This window comes from Coffea eugenioides, chromosome 6 (assembly GCF_003713205.1).
Source record: "Coffea eugenioides isolate CCC68of chromosome 6, Ceug_1.0, whole genome shotgun sequence".
NCBI classification, from domain to species: domain Eukaryota; kingdom Viridiplantae; phylum Streptophyta; class Magnoliopsida; order Gentianales; family Rubiaceae; genus Coffea; species Coffea eugenioides.
Genome location: NC_040040.1, coordinates 2,325,113 through 2,348,725, shown reverse-complemented (window position 1 = coordinate 2,348,725; position 23,613 = coordinate 2,325,113). Strand labels below are relative to the sequence as shown.

General features: G+C 38.1%; 4 protein-coding genes across 5 annotated transcripts; 1 reads left to right on the top strand and 3 right to left on the bottom strand.

Annotated features, from left to right (window-relative positions):
• Positions 1-9,867: 9,867 nt before the first annotated feature.
• LOC113772841 lies at positions 9,868-10,392 on the bottom strand. The gene has a single exon (XM_027317324.1). The coding sequence runs from the start codon at positions 10,390-10,392 to the stop codon at positions 9,868-9,870; it is 525 nt and encodes a 174-aa protein (XP_027173125.1).
• A 2,957-nt stretch (positions 10,393-13,349) lies between these two features.
• Positions 13,350-14,514, top strand: LOC113775830 (josephin-like protein). Its single transcript, XM_027320854.1, has one exon. It carries the CDS (start codon positions 13,665-13,667, stop codon positions 14,115-14,117), a length of 453 nt encoding a protein of 150 aa, XP_027176655.1. The 5' UTR covers positions 13,350-13,664; the 3' UTR covers positions 14,118-14,514.
• Positions 14,515-15,283: 769 nt separating this feature from the next.
• LOC113776482 (putative tRNA (cytidine(32)/guanosine(34)-2'-O)-methyltransferase) lies at positions 15,284-19,773 on the bottom strand. Of its 2 annotated transcripts, XM_027321663.1 has the most exons (11): positions 19,561-19,773; positions 19,355-19,448; positions 19,199-19,248; positions 18,586-18,635; positions 17,797-17,905; positions 17,315-17,375; positions 17,165-17,217; positions 16,801-16,957; positions 16,255-16,362; positions 15,556-15,822; positions 15,284-15,454 (listed from the first exon to the last, which is right to left on the bottom strand). In XM_027321663.1, the coding sequence occupies exons 1-10, from the start codon at positions 19,585-19,587 to the stop codon at positions 15,575-15,577; spliced, it is 957 nt and encodes a 318-aa protein (XP_027177464.1). In that variant the 5' UTR covers positions 19,588-19,773; the 3' UTR covers positions 15,284-15,454; positions 15,556-15,574. The 2 variants fall into 2 exon arrangements, with proteins under 2 accessions (XP_027177464.1, XP_027177463.1); XM_027321662.1 differs by having other exon boundaries at positions 15,302-15,822.
• Positions 19,774-20,354: 581 nt separating this feature from the next.
• Positions 20,355-23,208, bottom strand: LOC113772839 (protein NRT1/ PTR FAMILY 5.5-like). The gene is made up of 3 exons (XM_027317317.1): positions 23,002-23,208; positions 21,840-22,236; positions 20,355-20,905 (listed from the first exon to the last, which is right to left on the bottom strand). The coding sequence occupies exons 1-3, from the start codon at positions 23,206-23,208 to the stop codon at positions 20,355-20,357; spliced, it is 1,155 nt and encodes a 384-aa protein (XP_027173118.1).
• Positions 23,209-23,613: the final 405 nt, after the last annotated feature.

Sequence of the window (23,613 nt, the reverse complement as noted above, 5' to 3'; positions counted from 1 at the left end):
CACCAAAATATACATGAGTGATTAGTGAAATAATAGAAGTTATAAAAACTGGATTACAATTTGGAAACAAAGGGTGATTCCAGATAGGAACTATCGCATCCAGAACCTGAGACTGCAGCATACGAACAAACACTTCAGGGTCCTTAGGAACAGGAAACAACCCAATAGACATACCAACTGCAACAGGTTGCACAAGCAGCTGTGCCTGGGATGCTGAGGTTGGAGACAACAGCAAAGAAGAATTGATAAAATATTCAAGAAGGCGACAATAACTCTGCAATGTATCAAGCAGCCATGAACTGTGAGACAATTTGCCTTCCTCCTGTAAGACAATCATAAAAAGTTACAAGTAACTCTTGGGATCTACCTTAGCCACTCTTGCTTTTCTTCCCATAAAATGGAGCACAATATCATGAACATCAGTGATAACCATCCTACAATAAACAATCATAAGCTACTGAAGTTACTGAAGTTACAATATTAGTTATTGAAGTTACAGAAAATATTAGCTACAATATTAACCATCTTGCAACATTGGTTGCTGAAGTTACAGAGCAAGCATAAGCTTTCTAAGTACTAAGGTTTGGCATCTAACTATATCAAACAACCCAAGTCAGACGAGAAATTTAGAATCAAGTAAGCATAATCTGGTAGAGGCTTAGCAAACCAAGTCACATGACAAACCAGAAAATCATAAGCAAACATGTATCAAGCTTACACAAACAACAACCAAATCATCATAAGCTGCCAATATCATATTGAAACAGAGTACGAAATCTTAAACACTTACCTAGTAAAATTTTCTTAATGAGCTAAGAGACTCTTCAGTTTGTTTGCCAAGACCTTTGTTTGCCAAGAGCTTTCTTAACGAGAATCAAGAGCTTTGTTTGCCAACCTTCAACCTCAGTTGCTATATCTCAATAATGGCGGGAACAAAGTAAGTTTCTTGCTTCTATATGCACCGTGCCTATCAAGCTGTTATGTCTGATAATGGCGCCTAAGTTTGGCACCATTTTGCTGAAGGGCCCTTTCTATATTGGTTGTTAGGACTCTAATTTTTCGTTAATTACATTAATTGTGTTTATAACTAACTTAACTAAATTTTTCTAGATAATCACGAAATATTAACAAACTTGTGAGGGTATTTAAGTCTTTTTGGCACCAATGACGTAAGAAATGGGACCTCACAATCTGACAAGGGAGGTTTGTGATATTATTGAAACCACAGGGGAGGGGAGTGAAACTGTCAGAAACCTCAGGGGAGGTATATGAAATTATCCCTAGTTTCTATATCATACTTACTCCTACTCTATTCTAAAGGGGAGGGGTGGGCTTAAATGGACCAAGAAAGATTCTAAAAGGAATTGAACCACTATTGAATCCAATCGGTGTCTTTGCACTCGTTGATAAAATTTTTAGAAAATTAATGTAAGTCAAGGGATTTGATGTCTTGACCTGCATTTGAGGGGTGGCCAACTACTCTAAGGATCCGTTTGGTTGGACTGAAAATATTTTCCCTAGGAAAATATTTTCTGTGAGGACCCGCAAATTTTCTACATTTTTCCTCAAAAATGCCTTTTATTTGAAAATTATTATTTATTAAAGCTCTACTATCTAATTGTTCAACTATAAGTGCAGATGAACCTAGAAAATAGGGTTTTCCGCTTCGGTTTCATGACTTGAGCAAAATTAGGGTTTTTCGATTTTTCCGCCGGATGAATTTTCGGTACTGGCCGAGGATCAATTTGATGATTAAAAGTGACTTTTAAGTGAGAAATAATATGTGATTAGGAGCAATGATAAAAAGTTAGTGAGTTGAAAGTAAAAAACCCTGGTACGCGCGATTTAAGAGAAAACGCGTCACACCGACGTGTACCGCGTACTACCGATTGAACCACCACTTGATCACCACTTTCTTGCCATACAAGTTTATCATTAATGGAGCAAAATATCTTCCCCCTCTTAGCCCTCCTATTGGCCGAAAATTAGAGATTAGAAATGCAACAAGAGAGAGAAAAATTTGTGGTCAAGATTAGTCCAAGTGTTAGCCAAACTTGTGGCTAGAATTAATCCTTAGCTTTCCAACCTTCTTATAACACAAGCTTAGCTTAATTCCCTCCATTAATTCTGCATCTTGGCCGAAATAAGAGAGAGAGAGAGAGAGACAAAGAGAGTTCATCTCATTCTCCTTCATTTCTTCTCCAAATCTTGAAAAGTTTCTTCTATTCGCGCAAATCTACTCCGATTAAGTTGTTATCTAGCACAAAGGCTACCTACCGGTGTAATTTTCTTGAGGAACAAAGGCCTTGAACACTTGTTTCTAGTCTCCTTGGAAAGGTATACATGCTGGAACCTTGACTCTCCGATTAAATTCACGATTAGTCGCTAAATATGTCACATATGGTTGTATTATTGAGGTATGTGGTGAAATAGAGGCTTGGGTCATGATTTTCCATTTTATTGGAATATTTTTCAGCTTTCCTATGATTTTTCTAGTGCTTAAAATTTGGGGCTTTGATGTTTAAAGTTTAATATGGGAAGTTAAGATGGTGAAGCAAGCCAAAAATAAAGAAATTAGCATTTGATTTCAAGAATTTCCAGATTTCAGGGACTTGAAAATTCAGTTCTGCCCGTTTCTATATCACCTAGTTAGAGGCCGATTTTGGCTTGGAATAAAACATGAAAGTTGTAGAGAATGATATTTTATAGTTGCCCACAAAATTTCAGCTCAATCGGAGCAACGTAGGTTGTGAAAAGTCCAAAATACCCTCACTGTTTTAAAAATTTCCCAGCAGTCCGTTTCATCAGTTAAGTCCAGTTTATCACGTTTTTTGACTAGTATTCATTCTGATTTAGCTTTTTGCCAAAACATGAAAGTTGTAGTATTCTGAATTATCTTTCAAATGCCTCTAAGAAAACCTGATTCGGACTTATGTACTCTGAGATATGTCCATTACAGTGTAATGTATTTAAACAGCCGACGAATTGATTTCTGGTTTAGTAATTTGAGAATTTGACCAAGTTACATTAGAAACTGGACTAAGTGACCTTCATGAACATTTTAGCCCTGTGTCTTAGCTTCGAAACGGCATAAGTTGCGTCTTAATCCGATAAGCGTAGCCTCGGATAAGTTATTTCCGCTTTCATACGTCAAATCTGTCTTTTGCTAAATTGAATTTCTGCACTTGTTATTTCTGTATTTCTTATTCTTATGATATTGTGAGCCTATGGAACGGCTCTTGACTTGAATTGCTTATGTGTGATGTTGGGTTGTGGTTGAGGAAAAATAATGAAGCCAAAATGGCTGGAAAATTAGGTAAAAACAAAGGGCATGCTGCCCAAATTTTCGCCCGAAAGCTAAGGTTTATTTGAACTTGTAAAATACTATGACCGTTTTTCCATCTTAAAAACATGATCCTTCTTCAATTGGAAACTCCAAATGTTTACTTACTCTTACCAAATAAAGAGGAGTAGTTTAGGATTTTCTTGAGTATTTTGTCCTCTCTTTTTCATGAATTTCATTAAGACAATTAGTCTATAATATCTACTTGAATATAAGATAAGTTTCAACCACATAAACGATTCCGAAAACGGTATTTCCTAGTCTATCTAGTTGGATTTTGATTTGTCTTTAGTTCAAGTGTTTCCATTAGAAAATTTTATAACCCTTTTGAGTTGGTTTTATGTGTGGTCTATGAAACCCTAGTTATTTTTATCCACGAGTCCAAATGTCCACGTTCTACTTTAAAGTCTTTTTATACGTTCTACTCATCATGCGACGAGTCTCTTTGATTGCACCTAATTGGTTGTGACAAATGAGTGGTAATATTCTTTTCATTTAATCTTAGGTTTTCTCGGTGACTAAAGATAATATCCGGAAGGATATTTTGCACGTTGTTGTGCGTAAATAGGTGAGTGTTCTATATACCCATTGTTTTCTGTGACTACCTGATTACTTGACTATCTGTTTACTCGATTTCCAATTTATGTGATTACGTGATATCCGTGAATTACATGCTCCCATGAAATCAATTTGTATTGCTTACGTGCTAAGTGTCCACTTGATTACTTAATTATCATGAATCACATGCTATATGAAGTTGTCCATCATTGTTAGGCGAGTGTGTACTTTACCTCATTCGACCTATTCAATTGATGAATTTTACCATTTACCGTTTACCGATTTACTTGGTTAGTTGTGCATGTTGTAAGCTCTAAGCTGAACTTGGGCCCCGCCTCGGTTACCGACCTACTCGAGCCAGGACTGGGCTCGGTCGGGTAGGTTGGAACCCTGGACAACCGTCGGTATACTCGAGTATTACCACTGGAGGGATAAGGTGATGGCCAGTCAACCGTGGGGATTCGGAAGTTATAAGGTGCAGAGGACCGACAAAGTTCCACCGGAACACCGTATCCTTCAGTATATGGTTACCGTGTATCACGATAATTGTTCCATGCTAAAATGCCAACATGAAATCATGTGTTATACCTGTGATATGCTCCATACCTGTAATAAGTCCCAACCACTCATGAACTATACATAAGGTTTTCTGGATTAATTGTTATTACATGACTAATGTTCCTTGTTTAATTACTTGTTTATGTATATAGAACCTCACTGGGCTTTTTAGCTCATACCACGTCAATTGTTTTCCTTAGCAGGGGAAGGCGAGCAAGGACGAGAGTTCTGTATAGTCTAGTTGATCTAGTTCTTTGGCCTTGTAATGGTTCTCGCCCTAGTGCTTGGCACGGGCTGGTTGTATGAGGAATGAGAACCCTTGTATATTCGATGGTTGTACTTGAATGGTAAAAACTTTGAAGACTTCTGGTGAGTAGAAGTTTCTTATCTTTTACTTGAGCATCTATGTATATATTAAGTTGAAGTGGATGGGTTACTTATTGTCTATGGATGTACGCACGTGATACGAGTGACTGAGTCCTGGCGAGAGCTGGGCAGGCGACCCGCCGAACCCTGGGGTACGCCCTAGGGGGAGGTGGGGCCGTCACAGGTGGTATCAGAGCTTAGGCTTCAGATTTTTGTAGTGTATCCTAGGCTTAAAGTTTGGGATGCCGGACTGTGGGATTTGATTTGATTTGAAAGGTAAGCAATTGAGGGATAAAACCTATAGCTGCTTCGCGTGGTCTTTGCGCGGAGTGAGCCTGGACTAAGTGGTGAATAAGTATGAAGGATTAAGTGTCCGTTCGAGCATAAGTTATGGATCATAAATGTTATCGGCCTTAAATCTTTCTCATGGTATCTGAGGACCATAGATAGGTACGTCAGGTAGGAATTTCGATTGTAGATAGTTTACTCTTGGGACTGCAGCTCGAGATGTGAATTATCTTATTTCGGATTCTCGTGCCCGAGTACTCCAGAGTTGAGGCGATGCTAGCTACTAGGTACTTGAGACTTGTATTTTGGAATATGAACAGGCTTTGTCCGACCAAAATGAATATAAGAAATCTACGGACATCTAGTGACTAGGAAGTGACGTGAGAGACCGGACGGGGTCATCTTAGCTGAGTCTGGAAAATATTGTAACCCAAAAGATCCTTGTGGTGAGATTGAAATGATTCTTAGTACGTGATCAACTTTTGAGAACTATTTTTGATCTGATTAGTGCGAGTTGGAATTTCGAGGTCGAAATTCTTTTAAGGGGGAGAGGGTGTGAGGACCCGCAAATTTTCTACATTTTTCCTCAAAAATGCCTTTTATTTGAAAATTATTATTTATTAAAGCTCTACTATCTAATTGTTCAACTATAAGTGCAGATGAACCTAGAAAATAGGGTTTTCCGCTTCGGTTTCATGACTTGAGCAAAATTAGGGTTTTTCGATTTTTCCGCCGGATGAATTTTCGGTACTGGCCGAGGATCAATTTGATGATTAAAAGTGACTTTTAAGTGAGAAATAATATGTGATTAGGAGCAATGATAAAAAGTTAGTGAGTTGAAAGTAAAAAAACCTGGTACGCGCGATTTAAGAGAAAACGCGTCACACCGACGTGTACCGCGTACTACCGATTGAACCACCACTTGATCACCACTTTCTTGCCATACAAGTTTATCATTAATGGAGCAAAATATCTTCCCCCTCTTAGCCCTCCTATTGGCCGAAAATTAGAGATTAGAAATGCAACAAGAGAGAGAAAAAATTTGTGGTCAAGATTAGTCCAAGTGTTAGCCAAACTTGTGGCTAGAATTAATCCTTAGCTTTCCAACCTTCTTATAACACAAGCTTAGCTTAATTCCCTCCATTAATTCTGCATCTTGGCCGAAATAAGAGAGAGAGAGAGAGAGACAAAGAGAGTTCATCTCATTCTCCTTCATTTCTTCTCCAAATCTTGAAAAGTTTCTTCTATTCGCGCAAATCTACTCCGATTAAGTTGTTATCTAGCACAAAGGCTACCTACCGGTGTAATTTTCTTGAGGAACAAAGGCCTTGAACACTTGTTTCTAGTCTCCTTGGAAAGGTATACATGCTGGAACCTTGACTCTCCGATTAAATTCACGATTAGTCGCTAAATATGTCACATATGGTTGTATTATTGAGGTATGTGGTGAAATAGAGGCTTGGGTCATGATTTTCCATTTTATTGGAATATTTTTCAGCTTTCCTATGATTTTTCTAGTGCTTAAAATTTGGGGCTTTGATGTTTAAAGTTTAATATGGGAAGTTAAGATGGTGAAGCAAGCCAAAAATAAAGAAATTAGCATTTGATTTCAAGAATTTCCAGATTTCAGGGACTTGAAAATTCAGTTCTGCCCGTTTCTATATCACCTAGTTAGAGGCCGATTTTGGCTTGGCATAAAACATGAAAGTTGTAGAGAATGATATTTTATAGTTGCCCACAAAATTTCAGCTCAATCGGAGCAACGTAGGTTGTGAAAAGTCCAAAATACCCTCACTGTTTTAAAAATTTCCCAGCAGTCCGTTTCATCAGTTAAGTCCAGTTTATCACGTTTTTTGACTAGTATTCATTCTGATTTAGCTTTTTGCCAAAACATGAAAGTTGTAGTATTCTGAATTATCTTTCAAATGCCTCTAAGAAAACCTGATTCGGACTTATGTACTCTGAGATATGTCCATTACAGTGTAATGTATTTAAACAGCCGACGAATTGATTTCTGGTTTAGTAATTTGAGAATTTGACCAAGTTACATTAGAAACTGGACTAAGTGACCTTCATGAACATTTTAGCCCTGTGTCTTAGCTTCGAAACGGCATAAGTTGCGTCTTAATCCGATAAGCGTAGCCTCGGATAAGTTATTTCCGCTTTCATACGTCAAATCTGTCTTTTGCTAAATTGAATTTCTGCACTTGTTATTTCTGTATTTCTTATTCTTATGATATTGTGAGCCTATGGAACGGCTCTTGACTTGAATTGCTTATGTGTGATGTTGGGTTGTGGTTGAGGAAAAATAATGAAGCCAAAATGGCTGGAAAATTAGGTAAAAACAAAGGGCATGCTGCCCAAATTTTCGCCCGAAAGCTAAGGTTTATTTGAACTTGTAAAATACTATGACCGTTTTTCCATCTTAAAAACATGATCCTTCTTCAATTGGAAACTCCAAATGTTTACTTACTCTTACCAAATAAAGAGGAGTAGTTTAGGATTTTCTTGAGTATTTTGTCCTCTCTTTTTCATGAATTTCATTAAGACAATTAGTCTATAATATCTACTTGAATATAAGATAAGTTTCAACCACATAAACGATTCCGAAAACGGTATTTCCTAGTCTATCTAGTTGGATTTTGATTTGTCTTTAGTTCAAGTGTTTCCATTAGAAAATTTTATAACCCTTTTGAGTTGGTTTTATGTGTGGTCTATGAAACCCTAGTTATTTTTATCCACGAGTCCAAATGTCCACATTCTACTTTAAAGTCTTTTTATACGTTTTACTCATCATGCGACGAGTCTCTTTGATTGCACCTAATTGGTTGTGACAAATGAGTGGTAATATTCTTTTCATTTAATCTTAGGTTTTCTCGGTGACTAAAGATAATATCCGGAAGGATATTTTGCACGTTGTTGTGCGTAAATAGGTGAGTGTTCTATATACCCATTGTTTTCTGTGACTACCTGATTACTTGACTATCTGTTTACTCGATTTCCAATTTATGTGATTACGTGATATCCGTGAATTACATGCTCCCATGAAATCAATCTGTATTGCTTACGTGCTAAGTGTCCACTTGATTACTTAATTATCATGAATCACATGCTATATGAAGTTGTCCATCATTGTTAGGCGAGTGTGTACTTTACCTCATTCGACCTATTCAATTGATGAATTTTACCATTTACCGTTTACCGATTTACTTGGTTAGTTGTGCATGTTGTAAGCTCTAAGCTGAACTTGGGCCCCGCCTCGGTTACCGACCTACTCGAGCCAGGACTGGGCTCGGTCGGGTAGGTTGGAACCCTGGACAACCGTCGGTATACTCGAGTATTACCACTGGAGGGATAAGGTGATGGCCAGTCAACCGTGGGGATTCGGAAGTTATAAGGTGCAGAGGACCGACAAAGTTCCACCGGAACACCGTATCCTTCAGTATATGGTTACCGTGTATCACGATAATTGTTCCATGCTAAAATGCCAACATGAAATCATGTGTTATACCTGTGATATGCTCCATACCTGTAATAAGTCCCAACCACTCATGAACTATACATAAGGTTTTCTGGATTAATTGTTATTACATGACTAATGTTCCTTGTTTAATTACTTGTTTATGTATATAGAACCTCACTGGGCTTTTTAGCTCATACCACGTCAATTGTTTTCCTTAGCAGGGGAAGGCGAGCAAGGACGAGAGTTCTGTATAGTCTAGTTGATCTAGTTCTTTGGCCTTGTAATGGTTCTCACCCTAGTGCTTGGCACGGGCTGGTTGTATGAGGAATGAGAACCCTTGTATATTCGATGGTTGTATTTGAATGGTAAAAACTTTGAAGACTTCTGGTGAGTAGAAGTTTCTTATCTTTTACTTGAGCATCTATGTATATATTAAGTTGAAGTGGATGGGTTACTTATTGTCTATGGATGTACGCACGTGATACGAGTGACTGAGTCCTGGCGAGAGCTGGGCAGGCGACCCGCCGAACCCTGGGGTACGCCCTAGGGGGAGGTGGGGCCGTCACATTTTCCATCGAAGTCATTTTTCTGGAAAATCACTTCCTTCCCCATAATTTTCCAGTGTTTGGTTATTAAGTGAAAATATTTTCCGAATTCATTTTTTTATAATTTTCCGGTGTTTGGTTTGCCAATGAAAATATTTTTTGATATGTTTGTTGATATATTGCAAATATTTTTCTACTCTCAAAACATTCATTTCATTACATTACAATTTAATTTTAGTTTCTATCCATTATAATCATATTATCATTTTTATAAAATATTTATTCATATTACACCATGAATTCTTAAATTTTCCAACTCGAATTGGTAATAATCTGGAACAATTCAATATATACAGAGGCAAATATATGCCAAAATATAAAATATTGCTCAACAAAAACGAAAATCACATCTCCAAATGGAAAACGGTCCCAAAAATAGCAAAAGAACCAATTTTTCTCCAAAAAAACTTCTAAAAAGCAAGACTCACTGTATATCTAGATTTTTCTGTATCTTCATAGATGTTTTTGTGTGAGAATGTAGAGAAAAGGAATAAGATAGCAAAAGATAAAAAAGAGGGAAAGGTCGCCAACCATTATTACTTAAATTCTTGGCGGTTCACCGTTCACGCAAGGCATTATACGATTCATACTCCAGAAATATCAGTAGACTTGTGCCAAAGGAAAATCCTTCGTCGTTACATGATGCTTCCTGCTGATGATGGCATTGATGCAAAGGAGCAAACTGATCACCTGTTGGCTTCCCGAATGTGGAAGCATGGAAAGAAGCAACGAAACAAATGAGCCCCGAAGGCAAACATGCATCCAAAAGTTCCACCCCTCATTTCTCTTCGAACTTGAGGTAGAAGTAGAACACCGTAAGCAGGATTTGGCACCATGTATTGCTGATAGGAAGTAGTGCTAGCAGCAGCTAGAATTGTAGGATCTTGCGGTCTGGGTTGTGGAACCGAATCGAAGTCTTGTGAACCAAATGTGGGATCTTGAACTTGAGCTGGGTTTGATGAGGTAAATGAGATAAACTCAGAGTTTGCATAGACGGTGTCTTGAGCGTCGTGATCGTACTCAACCCATGATGATGAAGATGATGATGTTGGTAATAGTGGGGCAGAGGGCTCATACGGCGGACAGTAATATTGGTACTGACAATGGCATGGTGGTGGTGGTGGGTTATCAATGAACAATGCCTTCTTCTTCTTCTTCTTCTGCTTTCTTGACCAGAACTTGAGCTTCTTCACGGCCTTCATCATCTTCATGGCTGGCCTTCTTGTTTTTCGTGGAGAAAATGAAAAAAGTCCACTGGTGCTGTATTGTTCAGCGGAATCTTATAAGTTGATTTATTCAAATAGAAGAGATAATTTGGCTGTGGCAAAGTACGGATCTGGAAGTGGAAGCGAGATTTGATAGTCACTTGACAAAGCATTCAAAGACAGAGAAGTTAAAAAACTTCTACAACTCTCACCAGCTCCTTTTTCATGAGTCATGAAGCCGTCGGAAATTAACTTCAGGAAAATTGTTGTGGAACTCATTTTCCACCCGGTGGCGTGAAAACATTTTCCAGCTGAAATAATTTTCCAACCTCTTTTGCTTCCAAACACCAGAAATTCTGGAAAACTTTTTCAGGAAAATATTTTCAGTCTAAACAAACATACCCTAAAAGTAGTTGGTTTTCCATACTCGAGTGATCAATCAAGGAGGGTTGTCAAGTCTTCTTTACTGTCAAAGTACAAATTTAAGTTGAGAGTGGAAACAGTGCGAAAGGATAAAAAGAAAAAAGAGAAATAGTTCAAGATCTATATTAATTAATTCAATCAGTCTTGATTAATCAATAATGAGATTAGTATCTTTAACGATTGTATTGTAGCCATAGCGCAAAGGTACTGATATTAGATACAGTTTTAATATAGATGCAGCATTCGAAAATGAACAAGTATCTAAAATATTGTGAGCATACATGCATTTCAAGTCAACCATTTACCTTAAATGGCCATTTCAAGATTTTTCAAGTCTGACAGCAATTTACCTGACAAATGATGAATTACAAGGCTTTGGGGCAGGGTTACAACGTCCTGAGCGAATATTAATGTGCTGGTTGTCCTTTTCCGCATTAATTCTACATTGACTATAACGGGTGAGTTATTTATCGATTTTGATAAAAAAGACTATAACCCGGGGGGAGGGGGTGTTCGGCTCTGGCATCAACCGTTGATCGTTTCATCTGTGTCCATTCTATACAGAAGGTCAAAATTGGAGTTCTCTACCGGGTTCCGACCCACAACAGATCTTCTGTCCCACATTTTGTGCCACTTTTTATTATATTGTTGTTTCTCCTACATAAACATCATGTTTTAGTTCTTTTTGTTTCCTAAAAATCCAATAACTATTAATTGAGTAATATACAAAATTTAACAAATTCAAAATATCAAAATGCATAAAAAATGAGATTTTTTATGAATTTTCTGCTGTATTTTTAAATTTTCTATTATATATTGCTTTTTGAAGGTGTTGTATTTATTTTTTACTTAATTAATAGTTATTGGATCTTTAGGAAACAAAAAGGAACTAAAACATGATGTTTATGTTGGAGAAATAGCAATATACTAAAAAGTGGCACAGAGTGTGAGACAGAAGATCCGTTGCGATCCCGATCCGCGACCGCAGAGGATTGGTTGATAGATCGAGCGGCCAAGATCAACTCATTCAAAGTCAACGATCAAGATCAACTTGAGTTCGAATGGATCAAGATCAGCTATTATAACCGTCCTCCTGCAGGTGGACTTGTCATTGGTAGAGTATCACATCCTTCCTTCTCCACCTTTTATCAACACGATTTGCCATAATCTGGTTGCATGCTGCGAATTACAAAAAAAAAAAAAAAAAAAAAAAAGGAAAAGAAAAAAGAGGAAAAGGATTTATGGACTTAACAGATGTTTGACAAAGCAGAAGACGTGGCTCTAAGCTTTACAAGTTCGCTTACCGAGTTTTGTATGCTTCGGAGTAGGTTTTCATTATAGGTGGCAAAGAACCTAAATTGTTCTCAAACATACAGATATTTATACTCTAAGCTGACTCATTATTAAGTGTATCTCTTACCTCTTACATTCTTAAAAAAATAATATTCAAACCTTTTTCCTGAATTTCAATCCTAAACTCCAATAGGACCTGCCACAAAAGGATGTAGTTTTCATGCTATTATTGCTAGCTTTAATAGCCCAAATGGACGAAAAGGCTATATGTGGAGTATATACTTTTAGAAGTTTTAAAATGAGACCATACATTTAGCTGTTGGGAGGACGAATAAAATACAGATACGAAAGATAAATTGAGAGCAACATGTAATTTTCTGTGGGGGTGGAGAGACACTAGTACTAAGAGCAAGAGGGAAGTTGTTGGTTCCAGCCAAAAGAAGTTGCCAGTTCCCACAAGATAGCCGCGGTAATTTCATGCCCTCAAGTTTCATTTTGTCAAACTGTACATAATGAGTAGTAACTTTTACAGAAGTGGGGAAAAAAAAGAGAAAAAGAAAAGAAAACTTAGTACATAAAAGTAAAAGGAAGAGATCCAGCCCCCACGCCATATCCCTCCAGGGCCTCCACTCAAATTCAAAGCAGATTCTCTCACACAGACGCAAATAACAAAAATTAAGATTCCTGAATGAAATTAAAAGATGGTCAAGGCTAGCGAATAAAAGACGTACGAGCACCTCTCTAAAGAAAACCAGAGAAAGCAAAAGCTGATAAGAAGAGTATCTGTTTTGGTCTCTTTTATGTTCCCCCTCCTCTTATGCATTTGGGTCTCAATTAATGTCTTGTTCCCTTTTCTTTTTTTTTTTTGTTTATTTCTTTCTTTGTTTTTTCACCACGGTATCAGTTACCACCTCCATATGGGCCTACCACTTCCGTCTCCCCTTTTGACTGAAAACAATCGCTGAATTTTGGTACAGCAGTAGTATGTATGTATCTGGTTCTGGTCTCATTTTAAAACTCTCTAAGCCAGGGTCCCACTGTCCCGTACGTTTTTTCAGGTTAATTCATATTTGCCTCGTACCATGACAGCTGAAAATGTGAACGGCAGACATTCCTACTTCACTTTATGTTGTGGCTTTTTCTGCTTCTGCATCCGTTACAGAGTACATAATTTGGGCACCACAGGATTGGTGATTTGCTTATATGACTGGTGAAGACTGAAGAGGAGGAGCAGAAGAAAATTATTACAGGATCTGCTTGAACTGAAAGCCTTCTTGGTCACCACGGTCAATTTGGTTGAACCAACCAAGGCGAGCATGTGGGCATGGTATTGGTAGGAAAAGATCATTTCCCCCAACGCCTGATGTATTGCTAGCATAAGATTAGTATGGTATGACCAATGGGGAAAAAGTTTAAAACGGAAGTCCCAGAACCATCTCTTTCTCTTGGTCTTGCTTACCTTTTCTTTTTCCGTCTCCTCAATAAATAATCAGCAACTGCCTTTTCTCTGTCTTCCTGCTCTTTCTGTCTATCTCTCTCTCTCTCTCCTCGTCGAGCGATCCATGTCAATCGGGAACATGAATAAGAGAGTTGGTTTCAGCCCTGATGTCAACGATAAGCAACCGGTAATCAGGAAGCAGTACTCTAACAAAGAACGCTCTGGATACCGCAGTATTAAAGTTAGCGGGGGGAGCAAGGAGAGAGTCCATGCTGCTACTCAGGGGACCTGGACTAGTTTCAGAGTTCCCGAAAGCTCTTCGTCATCAGGATTCTCAGCCGTGAGATTTGCAAAGCGCGTTGGAGCCAACGTTGCCCAGGCTCTTCGTTTCATCTCCTGCCGGAAGAAGTGTTCGTGCAAAGTGTCTTCGGCGGCTAGTTTAACTTTAGCAAGATCACGGTCCTATGCAGAGACACTTGATGATTCTCAGCGGGCTGAAGCTATTGAGGACTGCATTGAGTTCTTCAATTCATCATCTTCCTTGCAAAGATCCAATTCAGTTGCAAGCTCTTGCTAAATACTTTTGTCTGCTTTAATTGCGCGCGCTCTAGTATTGTGGATGAAACTGATTTGTTTGTATGAGTAGGAAAGCTGCCCGTTTTACCAGTTACCACCTGAAAAGGGTTAATGTATAGAAAAACCAGGACATAGTCATAGAAAGATCATCCTCACATCGACTAGTGCCAATTCCAGTGTTCTTGTTGTAAACAGATTTTCCAGCTAGAAATGGCTCAGATGATGGTTCGTTTGCGCACAGGCCACAGGTAACGAGCTAGAGCCTAGAGGTAGGAGGTAGGAGGTAGGAGATATATTTGTCAGATACATACGTGCATTTACTGAAAACCATGATTGTCATTAGGCGAACTTTCCTCTGCTTTTGTCTTATAAATTCTTCGTCTTTGATGAAACCTTTTCCCAGATTTTAATGCTTATTTGTTCATCTTTCACCTTAAATGTACGGATAAACCCCATATCTAGGCCAATTGAGATCCTCCATTTTCTTCTTAGTGGTAACTCAGTGCCGCTCGTAAAATTATATTAAGTATCTAATTAATTTAAATTACCACGTAATATTTAATTTCAACTTAAATTAATTGAACACTTGCATCGAATGAAAGAGTGACACCTAATGAGCTGACGCTGATTAACTGGCACCGAGCATCTAATTTGTATCTAGGCAGCTTTGATGAATATTTGCATCCGGTGGGGAAAGCAAACATTCCTCCGGAGCAACTTTCTCAGGAGTCCCCTAAGCTGTGTCATATTCAGCAATAATTTAGTCCAGTTGCCCAGACACACATCCTCCATATATTCATCCCAAAAGGAAAAGGAATCACTCGATTGCTGCAATTGCCTATCCCACGGCTGGTACCTCGGTTAATCTTCGCTATGTTCCTCGTTACTCTTTAGTTGTGGGATGCCTTCAGTAAAGGTCAAGACTGCAATTTACAAATCCATTCTGGGAAATGCAGCAGCTCACTGACGATGACAAATCTAGCCCAATATTGTCTCGTGTTCATGTCTGGTCCGGTTAAAAATTGACGTATCACTGGTGGTATTAAATTATTAATCTTACGTTTTAGCTATTGAAAAGTTAAACTGGAAAATCGAATCAACCTTCTGAGTCCCGACCCAGCAGAAGAAAAAGAAATAATCAAATCAATCATCCGCAGCCAGTCAAAATTAAAAAGGGAGAAGAACTAAACAAACCCATATTTCACCATTTACCCACTACCACCATACTTGCCAATACCTCGATAAACAATCTCAAACCGATGCGCATCTTACTGACTTTTGTTTAGACTCTGAAGCAGGAATACGTATAATTTCCAACAGAAGTCTTCAATTATCTCGCTGCAGTAGACACATCTCCAGATCAAAACAGTACTTTTTTTTTGGGAGGGGGGCAAAAAAATTGAGCTTACACAAGAATTCCGTAAATTCCTATAACCTACTTGTTAAACAAGTTTGAGTTTAACAGTCATGCATCACGTTGAGTTTCTCCATGTCTCGAATTCCCTGACTTAAAGCTTTCTTCATGTCAAGCGCTCTCTTGTATGGTGGTGCTATGGGAGGTTGTACAGGATCCAAACTCCGATACTTTCCATCTGCAACTTTGGGCAGTGGATAAGAACGATCCGAGTCGTACCCATTTAGGTCTCCACATGCCAGAAACGGGATGTACACCTTGTTTGGACCTTCCAACCATCCACTGCTGCAATCTGTAAAGCAACATGCATTAATAAAAGAATCTGTAATACCCACAAAATCGCATTTGCAACCAGTATTTCCATCTAGGGCCGAGACAAGGGGATGTCTAAGGAGGCATCTACTATTCCTGAAACAATAGAGAGTTTGCCACAAGGAATAACGTCCTTCAGCCCGCTTTCAGTTAAAAGCACCCCAACTACATTTAGAGTAACAAAACTAGCAGCAACATATGGAAAAGAACAAGACGAAAATATTCACTCCCACACACACAGATCCACAAATGCCCAAGTGCACACAAATGGCCAAGCCAATTGATTATATACTCTTTTTTTTTTTTTCATTTTGAGCAATTGATTTGATACAGGAGCTCTGTAACAGCTCAAGTACATGTACACAGACAGAATAGTAAGCAAAAATGGTTATGTTAATCAAGTCATGATTACCTAGATCATCCGCACCAGATGGACTCCCAACCTTTTCAAGGAGGCGATGCAGATCCTTCTCATTAAATCCTTCAGGAGGAGAGTAATTCTCACAAACAGCAAATGCCTCTGCGTTCAACCAAACACAAGCACAATTCAGTTCTTTTCTTCACACAGCTTTTGTCTTGTGAATTTAACCTCATAAATACTACCTTCCCTGTAACCGTTGATTGCTTGGACAACACTTAATAACTGATAAACCACCAAATCTTAAGATACATGACAAAACCCACATAATGAAAGGTCCCAAAAAATCACAAGGACCATAAAAGTTGACAGCACGAATGTTTGCCAGAGAACATATATTGGAAGGCTAACTGTTTGAAATTCTAACCAAATGGTATAGTTTATCAAGCTACAGCTTATATTGTCTATAAAGCTTGTGATGATATTTTCACAAAATATTTGAAAGTTATCTGCTCTCACCAACAGTGATCATAACTCTATGGTGGTACATGCTGATACAGAATATCAAAGAAATACAAAAGAACAAAGTTAAACATCTACCTATACTTGAGTTCCGGCTACTTTTTGGTTTTGCAAAGGTCACTTCAGTGAAAAAAAGTTTTAACTGACAATAGAGCAGGCTTGTGTCCTTTCCTCGAAATATCTTGGCAATGAACTTTCCACCTTCCTTCAGTATGTGGGTTACAATTGTCAGACCCTGCAAACAAGTTTTGACACCTCATGTTGTCACTGTGAACACAAAGTGAGAAACAAAAGAAAAAGAGAAAAGCATCTGCAAATATCCACAAATAATGGTCAAAACAACTAATTGTTAGTATAGTAATACAACAAACCAAAGTTTCAAAATTTTTCAGTAAGGATAAAAGTAAAGATCCATAGTCTGGAAAAGCAATTCAAGACTAACTGCAAGTATGAGTTGAGACTGAACGAATTCATCCATGTCGTGAAGACCAGTAACTGCAACATATGAAACAGAACACTTAGATATATGACAATACACGACATAGCAAAGAAGACAGCAGCCCACAAGTTAAAATCGCTTTTTTATGCTCACCATCAGGGGCACCATCACAGACAACCAGGTCAGCTTTGCATCCATCAAAATGTCTGATAACCTAAAGAGAAAAAATAAATGTTGTTGGTGATGCCTGCCTACCTTAACTCTCTTCATAAATAATATAACAAAGGATCAGATGCTAGCATTCAAAGAGACTGAATGAACACATCTTGCCGTGAATGGACAATGACAGCAAGCAAGAAAAAATTGACTCTCTATTCAATTAAAATTATAAAAACACATTTATTTAAGACAACTGTGAAGTTAACACAACCAGAAAGGGGTGGACAGAGGATTAGAATATTAATCCAGGTCACAGGTGTATTTACTTGAGAAGACTCTGAACTTAACACTGTCGGAAGGAGATCAAAGAGGAGATCTGTAATGACAAGATGTGGACTTTCTTGGCATGTTCAGATATCATTTTCAATCAATGGTCAAACATACACAAGATAAGAAGCCAGTGCACAAAATTATACCACTTCAGCTGTTCTTGCATTTGTTATATCACCCTGAACTTGAATAACACCCTCGATTGGAGCCATAGGCTGCAAATCAATTGCCACAATAAGTGGAAGGTCGCTATCCCTACCAATTATAACTTGAATATGGTTAATATGCAGCAGGGAAGCACCATAACTGGGAAAATGCTAACGAAAGCTCATACAGAAAATTAAGCAAAAAGTAAAATACTTTACGCCACAGGCAGTTTGAAGCTAGCAAATCTGTGATTAGATTCTACTCCTACACATAACATTCTCTATCTCTATAATCTGCAAATTTAATTGTTCATATTCCTTGAACTAAATAATGCAGTCTTTCAAATTCCATGTGATCCCAATGCAATACTGCCAATAATGCAAAAAACAACAGATAAGATCTTTCCTATTTCATCAGCTGCCTTCCTTCCAAGTATGCAAGTCTGAAAAATTAATCAACAGATAATATTCAAATAGCTCAGAAGCACCAAGATATAGATTGCCAAGATTATGGGCCATTAGAAAACTCAAGTCTTTTGTAAAATAGATTTATAAAAAAACAACTTGAAAATGAAGGAAAACTTTGTTAAGGGAGATAAATTTGTAATAAAACAACACCAATGTACAGCATGAATAAATGAAGGAAAATTGACGGTTGGTAGCAAACTAGTAATACAGGTTTTAACATGATTCTCAGAAAAATATGTTAAGACAGAACATCAAAAGTGAAGTTGTGGGAGGCAGCGGTCATGGCAGCTATACTAGAGGGAACTAAACAAGCACACATACTTTGCATTAGGATCCAGCTTGACAGGGAGGTACAATTTGCGACTCAAAACCTGTGCAGAAGATAGAAAACAACTGAAACATAAGAGAATGGCGCATCAGCAATCAATTGAAGATTAAGGCGAAAATATACTCTGCTTAGAAATCTATTTTGTCTCCCATGTAGTCAATTTCTCCTATCTTCATTTCATTTAAGGGCATGTAACATGTATAATCGTGGTCCAGCAAGAAGCAACAAAAGCTTTCCAGGTTAAAACAATGTCAACAAGGTTAAAAGAATAGAGCCGATATTACAGGAAGTAATATTATGAACTCCAGAAGTGACACTGACTCCAACCATTCAGTATAATTTGCTTGTGGGAAGCAAAATGCAACTAACTACTGAAATGAGATCTATTATATCTCTGATTACAGATTCTTATTCACATTTAATTAGTTATCCTATAAAGATCGAAAAACATTTACATAGGGTTGAGTGAAACAAACCTTTTTGCAGGTATAAAAATCTAACTTAACGGAAGATAGATAAAACCACAGTGTGGTGTTATGTGTATTTATATGCAGGAACTGACCTAATCATCTACTTTTCTAGAAACAATGAATAAGCAACCAATACCTGACTCCAGCTACCAGGAGCTGCACATAAATCAACCACACGCCTCACTCCTATAAGGAATTTAAAAAAAAAAAAAAATTATCAGCAATTGATGATTATGAGAAAGGCAGTCTTGCTCTGACATTAAACTTGAAGATGCAGCAGCAACAGCAGAACCTTCAAAAATGTTGAATTCTTCATCAATCTGGAGGAGCTTGAAGGCACTTCGAGCACGCCATCCTTCCTCCTTCGCTTTCCGATAGTAGATATCCTGTGAGTGAGTGAGAGATCAAATAGGGAAAGGGACGATACTGCTACATGCTCAATGTAGCCAACCAAAAAAAAAAAGAGAAGCAAAATCTAGCAAGTCAGGAGATCAAAACCCGTTTATCTCTTGAAGCCTTTCCCATTTCTCAGAAAAAAGGAAAGAAAAAGGGAAAACTCCTGCTTGTTCTGTGGAAATAAACTGGTAGATAGGTGGATTCCCTCGGCTGGTTGGGGACACCAGAGAGGGGCGAAACAACGGCGGTTAGGGAGACCCAGAGGCCGGCGTCCTAAGGAGATTTTGGTTGGCGGTACAGCTGCGAGTGCGAGGACCAGACTTGCCTCTAATTGGGCTTTTTCCCAATTAAAATTATTAAAAAAAAATTTCCTTTTTGAGGTCTTGGTTATAATTTCCATGCACTAATTAACCCGCACAACGTCAGAGTTGTAATTTGAATGGCCCGTTTTTAATTGTTGTTGGGCACCAGTTCATTACCCAATGGGCCGCCTATTCCATTTACCTTTTTTTTTTTTAAACCTGCTCCGGAGCTGGGGCCTGGAAGCAAAGAAATTGGAAAAAAAAAGAAAAGAAAAGTCCTATTCCATTTAACTTTTTTTTTTGGATTAATTTTTTTTACGCTGACAATAATATATACATTATCAGCGTTAAATGAATGATAATTATGCAAAATTTGAATTTAAAATTCAACTTTTGTACATATGTAATAAATCAAACGGTGATTATGTATACATTGTCAGTGTATAGGATTTACTCTTTTTTTTTTTTTTTTACGCAGGAAGCAAGAGCAAGAGAACAGAGAGCAAGAACGAAAAAAGTCTTCAAACGAATATAGTACAGTACATACAATCAATCATCTAACAACAGCAGCAACAACAACTAGAATCCTCGGAATCATCTTGGTCTTGTTGCATCTGTACTCCTCCAGGCATACCAAAACCTCATTACCACATACATGACGAGGTTTATGGCGCAGAGGCAGCACAGAAACCAGTAGTAATTATCGAGCCTACTCTTATTGAGGGTATCCTGGAACCAACTCGGCATTCCTCCCCTTTCACTCACCTTACCCACTGCGTAGACCGAAAGTATACTGCCTATGCATCCCAGCCCATGCACAACACAGCCAAAAAGGAGCATGTACCTGTTCAAGGCGGGAGTGAAATAAAGATCGAAGAAAGCAGCTGCACTGATTTCAAACATGCCCTCTACAGCACCAAGGAGGATAAATTGAGGAAGTAACCAGAAGACGGACAAAGGAATTCTCTCATCGGGCTTATCCAGTAAACCATGGCTTTTAACCACATGAAGCCTATGGGATTCGACCTTTGCAGCAGTAACACAGCATAGTGCACCTAGTACCATTGATACCATTATTCCAATTACGGGAGCCACAGTTCGAGTATTAAATCCACAAAACAACCCGGAAACACTGAAGTACAATGCTGGAAAATACATTTTTGCTTGAATATAGAACCAAAAAAAGATTGTTAATGGTATTGTAAGGCTTCCAACCTTGTGGTTCATATTTTTTGCTTGCTCAATAAAGTAGGTATACCCTAGTGAAGACAGCAAACCCAAAAAAATAAAAGATATTGCCATCGGAATCAAGTCTATTATGAGTTTGGTAGCTTCGACTTCTGTGACGGTGCAAAGCCTCCATCTATTATTTTGTTGTTGTTCAAATGACTGATCCGGCAGTACAAGCGCAGCCTTGTCTAGGCACCTGCATCTCAGGAAGCCATGCATGTGAGGAAAAGCTATCTAAATTGATAGCTTAACAATGCAATTTCCATGTGCTATCATTCTTAAAAGGCAAAAGTAAACAAACTTTTTGGATCAGATTTCACAGCCAAAATGCCGTTTTCTGCACTGACTTAAACATGGTGGTAACATCAAAACAGGCAACTTGCTAAAGAACAATCGACTAAACCATCAATTTGGTTGCTGGCTTTTTTACTTTCTAAAAGCTTAAAAACATGAAAGAAACCAAAAAAGATATGAAACTAAATCAGCCATTATTGAGGATCTCTGATATCAATAATCTTCACTTTTATGTGAAAAATATCATCATTTTTCTTATTCTTTTTGGTAGTAACCTCAACATTAGGAATGAATGAGGATAAGTGCTTATTCCCTTTTTTTTTTGGTTTCATTAATACCTTTTGCACTTGACAATGCAATCATGGTATAGAGTAAATATTTTATCATGAAGAGTTAACAAATGGACAAGGACAAGAGGCCAAAACCTGAGAAAACGTGTGCGAGGGAGAGGACAATCACTCATTCCATGGAGCTGATATCTATCCGCTGGGTGTCTTCTGAATAACTTGGATGCAGCAGCTACAAGGACCCTAAGCACCATTGTTAGATGGCTACCTTGGGGTCCAACATATGCATATGTACGAGATCCGCTAAGGAATATTATTGTTGCAACCAGGATACATATGGTTGGAATCCCAAAATGAAGTGACCATGGCTTTATATATGGTAATCCAAGAACTGCAACCACGCTGACAAAAAATGTTACAATATTTCCAATATAAGCAGAGATGATTGATCTGGTGGAGATATTCTCAATGGCATCCATTAATTGTTCACCAAGGAAACTAGCTAAAGAAGTCACATGTCCAGCTGTTCCCACAGCTATTAGAGCTAGTGCAGCGTAAAAGAGTATATGTTGAGTGTCACCAATGCATTCAGGCTCATAGGAACCACATGTTCCGGTAAGCTTAGAAAGTACGGGTGGTGTTGACATTGTCAAGAAGCCCATTCCCTGCTCACAGAATAAGTGTTAGAAGAGGGCTTTTATTTTCTTGTCAGGTGTTCTTCTTGCTTAACAAGAAAAATAGACTATTTACTCGTGACAGGTCAGATGGAAACAGAATCATATATAGCTTGCGGGGGAACATATACAATGTAAAGACGAAGGGTTTTGCAAGGTAAAAAGTGCAAAAGATTTGGAGTGTTTAAAGATGCAATCACCAATTTTGCAAATTGATATAATGAGTATTTAATCAGTGTGATGTAGGAGCAATTCAAGATCCGGTACGTTCACAAGTCGTCAAGAGATACATTGTTTTCAACAAGCTATTTCCATTAACTCTTGACGTAATGGCATGCTTATCCTGATTGTCCCGGACTACTAGGACTAAAAATCCATTCAAGCCATCCTCGAGTAGTTTCTAGTTTCTTATCAACCTGATTATCCTGAATTTGTGGCGAGACAGCACGAAAATAGCAAAAGTCTGACCTGCATTCATTCAAGCCATCCTCGAGTAGTTTCTAGTTTCTTATCAACCTAGCATGCGGCAAAGTTTAATATTGTATTCACTCAGGCTTCAGTTTAATCTTCAATAATAATCCAAGTAAAGATGCAAATACATAGCTCAATCTACAGCAACAGTAATAGCACAAATGAAGACATCTGCAACGCTTCTGATCAGAATACTGTCAAGGTAAATAAAGAAGAATCCGGAAGAGGAAATACCGCGCAATATGCAAGAGAGGAAAACAGGAGCATCCAATAGTTCCCCATTACTGTATCGGCAATGAATTGCATAAATAGGGGCATAATGCCAGTTAGACCCATGTATACATTGATAATGCCAGCAGAGTATGTGAAAGCAAGCTTCCATACATCTGTTAAATAGATCATGAGCATCCACATGGCGTACGCAATTAATATGTCTGCCCATGCCAGAGCTACAAGATTCAAAACACTTCTGATCAGTGGATTTAACACCATCATTCAGACATAACAATGTCTCTTAATCTCAACATAGCATCCCCAATTTAGTAAAGAGAAACAGGAAAAAAAGGGAGGTGGAATGGCTAAAACCGGTGCTTTATGGATGCTCATTCCCAAATAATAATGAAAACTCTTTTACCAAAGAACTAGGGAAATAGAGGAATCTTTGCAGCGAAATGAAAAATTAGCAAAATCAGCAGATTAATAGTCAAAGGGAAAAGCATAATTACTTTGGATTCTCGTGAACATCGTTTCAGGTGAACTGTTCGTTGCCCCAGGGGAATGCAAATAAATGCAAAACAAATGTAGAAAATGAAAAGCAATATATATCTACAGATAAAGAGAGAAAGGGACGAGGGGGAAAGATGCAGCTGCAATGTGAGAACAAGAAATTGGCTTCTA